This window comes from Calidris pugnax, unplaced genomic scaffold (genome assembly GCF_001431845.1).
Source record: "Calidris pugnax isolate Ruff unplaced genomic scaffold, ASM143184v1 scaffold56, whole genome shotgun sequence".
In the NCBI taxonomy this organism is placed as follows: Eukaryota; Metazoa; Chordata; class Aves; order Charadriiformes; family Scolopacidae; genus Calidris; species Calidris pugnax.
The window spans coordinates 7,625,214-7,632,590 of record NW_015090839.1 but is presented as its reverse complement, the minus strand read 5'-3'; the positions used below and the strand labels follow the sequence as shown (position 1 = coordinate 7,632,590).

Below are 7,377 nucleotides of genomic sequence, written 5' to 3'. Positions count from 1 at the left end.
GGGTTTAATATTTTTCCTAGAACTTTTTTTTTTTTTTTTTTTTTTTTTTTTTTTTTTTTTTTTTTTTTTTTTTAAAAAAAAAAAAAAAAAAAAAAAAAAAAGAAAAGAAAAAAAAGGCAGCCTGGAGTTTGATAAAAAAAACCCAAAAGCTAAAATATTAAAGTAAAATTCCAGTGTCACTGTTTAAAATAAAGGTAGAGAAGAGGGGAAGGCAGGGGAGGGCACAGACTAGAGACTATCCTGTAACAGAAGCGGAGCGTGGCTGCGGGAGGGTGGCTGGCGCGGGCCTGGCCCCGCTCAGGACTTGTTGGCCGAGCCCGAGGAGCGGCGCAGCTTCATGGACATGCGGCTCTTGCTAGTCCGAGGAGACATTGGAGAGGCTAAGTCTGTTCCATCCACCTGTGCTGTTGCTGCTGCTGGAGTTTCTCCCGGCTGAGTCTCTGGGCAGAAGCCTGCAGAGGACAGCAAGAAGCAGAGGGGTCAGTGCCACCCACCCGCACTCCCAGCCAGGGCATCTACTGACAAGGGGCAGAGAGGCATCTCAGTGCTGCTGTCACTCCCACAGCGTCTCCTAGCCCGTTACCAGCTGTGGGTGGTGGTACTGCAGGTGGAGCTAGCCCACAAACCCACCTCTAGAGAAAAGATGATGCCAGAAACCACTGAGCTACGGGACTGCAGAACCCCCTTGGCTCTCGGCAACTGAGGGCAGCACTGAAGCGGGCGACGTTCTCCCGCTAACCGGGAGGACAGACACCTCCAGCTCCCTCGCAGGGATGGGGAGTCGTTATTCAAACCACAACCCAGAAGAAACCGGTCTTTAATGAGAACATGAAGGTTAACAGCTCGTGGCGCATGAAGGGAGCTCTAGGAATGCAGCTGAAGAGGTGGAGTGAATCGGGGGCCAACCGGGAGAGTAAAAACATCTTCTCCCATCCCAACTTTAGTCAGTGCCTCAAAAGGCAAATTCCTACAGGGCCCACAAGGCAGAAGCTTGAACAGATCATACTAACTGGATGCACCATACGCTAACGTTTCTTTGTAAAAGGAACAAGATGAATTTGAGATAACGGTACGTCAGTCACTGGCCCAGCGCCCAGAGCTACACCCCAGTGCCCCCGAGTCCTCCCTGCAAGAGGACAAGGCTCTTCCCTTACTAAGAGCCCGGCTCCAAATCTTCTTCCATAGAGATACAAAAGGAAAAGGAGAAAACATGAAATAAAAATTACGTTCTCCTTCCCGTGTACAGAAAATTAACACTATGAACTCCCAGCCACAGAACTAAACTGCATTTTAATTAGCCATTTACAGAGACTGACAGCCTGATTGAGCTCAATTACCTCCGTTGCCACTGATCGCTTCTGACCCGTGTAAATTATGGACAGAAGCTCAGTCCTGCAGAAGCCATTGGGGAAACCCCTGCTGACTTCAGTAAGCCAGAATATCACTTGCTATTTCTTCCACATCATGCTATTACCGGCAATTCTTTAAAATAATAATGCAATAATCAGAACTGAAGATCTCTCTCCCTCAGTATACATTTCATATATAAGGGTGCAAAAAACCATTCAAAACCGATAATGATTTTTCTATTTTTTTTGAAAGACTCCTCTAAAATAAAATTAGGTCATGAGGTAAGAACTGTAAGAGTACTTTCAAAACGTATTGTCATAAAGCTCAGTGATTTAGTGACCTGGCTGTCCTCCTCGCCTGGTCCATCACCTGCCCGCTCCAGAGAGACGGCGCGGTGCTTTCTATCTTTTCCAAACTGCCACGACCCGTTGAAGTGACAGGGAGGAGAAAGGGCTGTTATTTGTTCCCCAGCTGGTGACAGTAATTCTGTTCATGAACTAGGTACTTCATTGCCAAACAATCTGGAAAAGCATGATAATGCCCGACTCACTGTGCCTTATAGAAAAAAGCAGGCAGGGAAACATGCACTCCCATTTTCTGAAATTCTATCTTGTTCTAATTTTACAAGGAATTAAAGCATTTCAAATGGTGGAAGTTAGAGAATAGAAAATAACCGTTGTTGTTTTGCACAGCATACCATTCACAGCTAGCGTGAAAGACCTTCCGTTTCAAGCCTTTGCCCTTTACCTTGATGTGGCCAATGCTTTCTAGTGGAGGTTTTGGAAGGAGAAGAAATATCACAGCATTTCTTTCTTTGTTGAGAATGAAGAAGTGATGAGGAAGGAGGAGTGGAAAGAAGTGAGGAAGGGGGGGGAGAAAAGATAAAAGATAACAGGTGTGAGACATGAGACACGAACCGCAGAGATTGAAGGGTATTAACAGATGAGCACAGAAAACGGAATTTCGAATTTCATTATGCAATTGCTGCTCATGCTACAGGTTAAAGAGAGTGATGAGTTAGTTATGTGCAATGAAGCAACAGCTCTGAAATCCAGCGTCATACTTACCAACTAAGCATTACAAGAAAAAAAGGAAAAGAGAGAGAAAGAAAAGAATTCTATAACATTATAGAGATCCAGCAACCTTATTCACAGCAACTGAGATACATCCTAAACATTATCTGAAACACTGTCTTAAAGTCTGTGAAAACAGTTAAATACTCACACACATACACACAATCGAGAGGGAAAAACAAATGGCAACTTGATATATGGCTTCTGTTCCCCAGTTCTTTCACAGTACTAAGTATGCTAAAATTATAGCCAGTCTTAACCTGAGACTCCCGAAATCACATAATGCAGAAAAAAATGGAGTATTTAAGCTATTTAGTCTGTATCAGTGTGTCAAACTCTAGTGTGAAATTTTATCGTGGGTTGGGTGAAGAAAACATTAAAACACCCCGTTATTCCAATTAAGGTATTATTCCAGTCCGAGCTTAAAATTTTGTTTCTAATTCTTGCAGACAGAAGCACAGATTCCCGTGCAATCCTCATCCTTTTTTTTTTTTTTTCCAGGAAACTGACTTAGAGCTACTGAAGAACAGAAGTCATGTAAAGTGATACTCACATCTGAACATATCACACCAGAAGAGTGAAGAATAATGGCACTTAAAATATATTTAAAGTCTCACAGCAATCAACAGGCTGATTAGTAACTCAAATTCTGTGGATTTCAGATAAGCATATATATCTATATATACACACATACGCACACACATACATGTGGATACTAAATGTGGTATATAGAAATTTTGCAGGTTTTACCCTTCACAATTTTAAAATTTTCAGTGTAAACTGTTATTATCTTTATCTCTCTACACACTGAAATATTTAGTCATCCAAAATACAAGAATTGGATTAAATAAGAAGGCTTTATTGACAATTGACCTACAACCAGAAAGTTCTAAAAAATAAACAAAATAGATGTGTTAGGATTTTTAAGAGGTTGAAAAATGTCAGGAAGTGATCCATATTTTTCATCTCTTAGGCTTGACAAGTGACAAATATCATAGCCTGATGAGCTATGATATTTTGGGCCATAATGTAGAGCCGTTTCAATTGCTTCTGAACAAGGAGGTGGATCAACAAAGTTGAAATGCGACATTTTCACACTCCGTTTGAAATTTGAAAATTTTAGGATCGTCTAATAATAGTATGTTGGTTATTTGGCTCAGAAATTAACTATTTAAATGTAAAAAGGAATCCTAACTGCACACAGACTGAGTTAGAAGTGAGGTGAGGTGGAGGAACCTGGAGGAACTGTAACACATGTGTTGACATGACTCATCTCGTTCGTCAGTTCTGACTTTCAAAGAGGTGAAAAATTGGGCCGAGCAGAAGCCTGAGGGGGTGCTGATGTTCAGACAGGGTGCCACACAGTATGGCCACTCTCAGTACCTCCAGCTTTGTCACACCTTGTTGTCTGGATCAACATTTTCTCAAGTGCCATCTCTCAGAATGACACTTGCATGTAGGTAAATTTTGATGGCCTTTTAAGGTACTTCAGCCTCCCCGCCTGACCTCCAGGAAAGAGGGCAATTGTTTTTGTACAGCTTGTGCCCTTTGCAACTCTTATGAACCCCAGTCCAAATCCAGCCGAGCTGTCCATCGTGCTCAGCAGAGCTTTGCTAGAGTCAAGGAATTAAGTCTTTCACTAATTTTAGGAAATGAGGAAATGAAACGAGAAGCGGATGCAGAGAGAAAGACTGCAAAAGCAGCTGCAAAGCAGGATGAGAAGGTGAGGAAGAGATGGTGAGTGGCCTAAAGACTTGTGAGACTGGAACTAGGTAGGAGACAAAGAAACAAGAGCCAGCCATGAGAAAGAACACAGCAAAAAAGATTAAGTTCATGGCAGAAGAGTGGCAGAGTCCGTGTCCAGTGACGAATGCTCTTCAGAGCCTGGCCAGAAACATCCTGAGTAAACCTGCTCCTCCCTGTCATCTAATATCTGTGAAACCCACTGGCAAAACTCCCAATCTTTCCACCAGTGGAGATTCAGACAGAGATAACACAGTTTACCATTACTACCAATCACTGCCCTGTCTCAGTCTGCAGGAGCAGGTGGTGCATCTAGAGGTTACAGTTTTGCTCAGGAATCACATGGCTGTTAAATCTGTATTACAGAATTTTTATCTTTTGCCCGATGCCTTAAAATAAAAATGGAAGGAATTACAAAAGGAAAACTTTGTCACAAGACAATAAATTTATAAAGTCAAACATTCAAAAACTAGAAAATGTCAAAAACTGGGAAATACTATGACTAGGGTTGAGAGGCCTCATCTTCATAAGGTTTACTATATCGAGGTACTAGTTTCAGTAGGAAGAGAGAAAAAAATAAAGTAGAGAAAAACCAAACCCAAGATATCAGTACAATTTAAAGCTCAGAATCTTAGCATCACGGGGTCAATAAGCCCTTCAATATCATTGAGCTTACCATTGACAGTTCCCTCAACCTATTCTGGTGTCACAGAAATCTGGTGTACTCAATAGCCATCCAGCAGGAGTTACTCTGTTTAACCAACGTCAGCGCAAAGTAAAAAATAGAGGCGACTGAATTATATTCTGTGATTAAGTGCAGGTAAATCTCAATTTTTTGTAAATGTACACATCCACTACACTAATCAGGTTCCTACACATGGGAAAGAGGACTTGTCAGATATTTTGACAGGTCAGACTGTTTTATCTAGATAAAACAGCAGCAGCCACAATCACACTGTATTGAAGAGCAACCACTCTAAGGAAGGAAACAGCTTTTGCTGAGGGCTGAGCCTTTGATAAAATAAGTCAGTCTGAGGAAACAGAGTTTGTTACCCAATGGCATGTTCTCTATTTGCTCTGATTATCATAGCTCAAAGGGAAAAGATGGCATGCTGAAACCAGCCAACGGGATCATAACAACAATAAAACATTACAACACCTGGTGATGGGCTTCACCAGTTCTATACATCTTCCTTAGAAGAGGAGATTGTATACAGTACCTTATAAAATTAAACATACACAAAAATTGTAATCTTGGAGATCACGACCCAATTAAGGAATCAAGTCTAGAATATCCAAAATGTGGAAAACTTTTCTACTCTCTTCTGATAAGTTATTTTTCATTAAAAAGAACACAAATGAAATATTTTGTATTTAAAAAAAAAAAAAAGAACTGTGATGTATTTTTAGAAGATGATCAGAAATTTTCAGATGACATGGAAAGGTCTGGCAGGGAGCCTGCAAGGTTTTGTCTGAGTCATCTTGGGGGTGACAAATGTGTGTGGTTTCCCAGGCAGGACTCCAGTGTCACTCCTATGTACAGTCCTGGCACAGTTCAGAGCTCTTCGCTTATCTTTCAAAAAAATACACCTGTTGTAGGGACCTCTGGAATCACAGAGGTATGTAGTCTTTTTTAATAGTCTACCTGGTGGCCTCTTTCCTAGGATCATGGTCCATCAAAGTTCTGGGTCATCTGTAGCCACCTCGCTAACAGGTCTGCCTTTGCTAGGACTGGAAACCATTGGTTTCCAGGCTAACCCCAAGCCCTGGGGTAACTTTTTGGTAGATGATGGCAGTGTTAACTTATACCTGCCTTGGGCTTTAGAATTTGTGTGCCCCAGAGTCAGCTTGGAGGCACATGGTGTGGTGCTACTCCAGGCACTGCACTGCTGCTGAGTATCAGAGCCCCAGATGGAAGAGGGGTCAGCCCCCAGGGTGCAGGCAGGACTGCCAGGACATCCCTGGGCTGAAATGAAAGCTCAGAATCAGGCAGGTCTGGGGACAGTTCGTTGGACTCCGACGCTGGGTCGCACTGTGCTGCATGTCCACCCTAGGAAGCTCCTGGCTGCTCCCGACACTGATGTGTTGGCCGGTTCCAGCACACAGCACAGGGTCAGCAGAATGTGGCCCTCAGGACAGGACATCACGTTTCACGGTACGCAAACACACACGCGCACACACGCAGGTGTGAAATACATCACAAGCTCCTGCCAATGAGATCCCCGCAGAAAGTTATTCCATTTGATAGAAGGCTTAAGTCTAAAATCAAGTTTCTAAAAGTCATAATTTTTTTCCCAAGTCATGCTAGAGAACACAAAGAAAGACTAGGACCACTTTTAAAGGAATACAGGAATTGCCACTGTAGAGCAGTGTTCTCCAACACACCAAACTAGTACAGAAAAGCAGCTTTGCTTCACCCCGAAAGAATGAACTAGAGGAAGAGGGCCTGGAATGAGACTTCTGAAAGTGAGGAGGCAGAACTGATACAAGTGCACTAGAACACATAATATACGCTAGCCATACATCAGTGTCTGGTGGCAAATACTTGCTGTGCGCATTAGGAAGGAAATGTGGCAAGGACCCGTACCCCTGGTTATTGTTTTTAATGTTTCTAGTTACAGATTTTTCCCTATTCAAATGTTTTAATACATTAAATTCTGTTACTATTTTTTTATATTGATTTAATTAGTTTTAGATTACTTACACTTCTAATTTAGTTTCTCTTTGGTCTTGACTATTTGCACGAGCATAACTATGCCACTTATACTTTGAAACTGCATCTTATTTCTACTTATGGTTTATAAGCAAAGGAGTCTCAATGTTTTAACATTTTAAAGTCATTCTTTCTGTAGTCCTATCACAACTCTTCCATAATTTTAAATGTATTTCTGCATACTTTTGCAATTAAGAAACAAATTTTGAGATATCCACTTGCCAAATTAATTTATTCTTACAAAATTTATTTTATTTAGATTTACAGCTCTTCCACAGAAGCATTTTTATTTGTTCGGCATTAAATAAAGGTTTCTGAACAAGGAATTTCAAGTGTTACACATTCTTCTTCTCCTTCTCTCCTACGTTATCACTGCAGAATGTCTTACAACATCAATGAAAGACAGTACAGGGTACAAAACACACCACTGCCATCCAGTACTACTTGTTCATGCTGAGAAACAAAGGTCAACACAATAAAGTGTTACTCATTCAACGA

At 41.5% G+C, this 7,377-nt stretch overlaps 1 protein-coding gene across 13 annotated transcripts in view; it reads right to left on the bottom strand.

Annotated features, from left to right (window-relative positions):
- Positions 1-120: 120 nt before the first annotated feature.
- Positions 121-7,377, bottom strand: part of RALGAPA1 (Ral GTPase activating protein, alpha subunit 1 (catalytic)) — a 123,929-nt gene continuing 116,672 nt past the window's right edge. For 5 of the 13 annotated variants that reach the window (XM_014941778.1, XM_014941781.1, XM_014941786.1 and 2 more), the window contains 2 exons: positions 2,048-2,162; positions 121-452 (listed from right to left, as the gene is read on the bottom strand). In XM_014941778.1, the coding sequence (XP_014797264.1) occupies positions 356-452; positions 2,048-2,162 (212 nt within the window). In that variant the 3' untranslated portion in view covers positions 121-355. Of the gene's footprint in view, positions 453-2,047; positions 2,163-2,417; positions 2,421-2,869; positions 7,333-7,377 lie in introns of those variants that run through there. The other 8 variants (XM_014941787.1, XM_014941789.1, XM_014941779.1 and 5 more) reach the window with 7 other exon arrangements.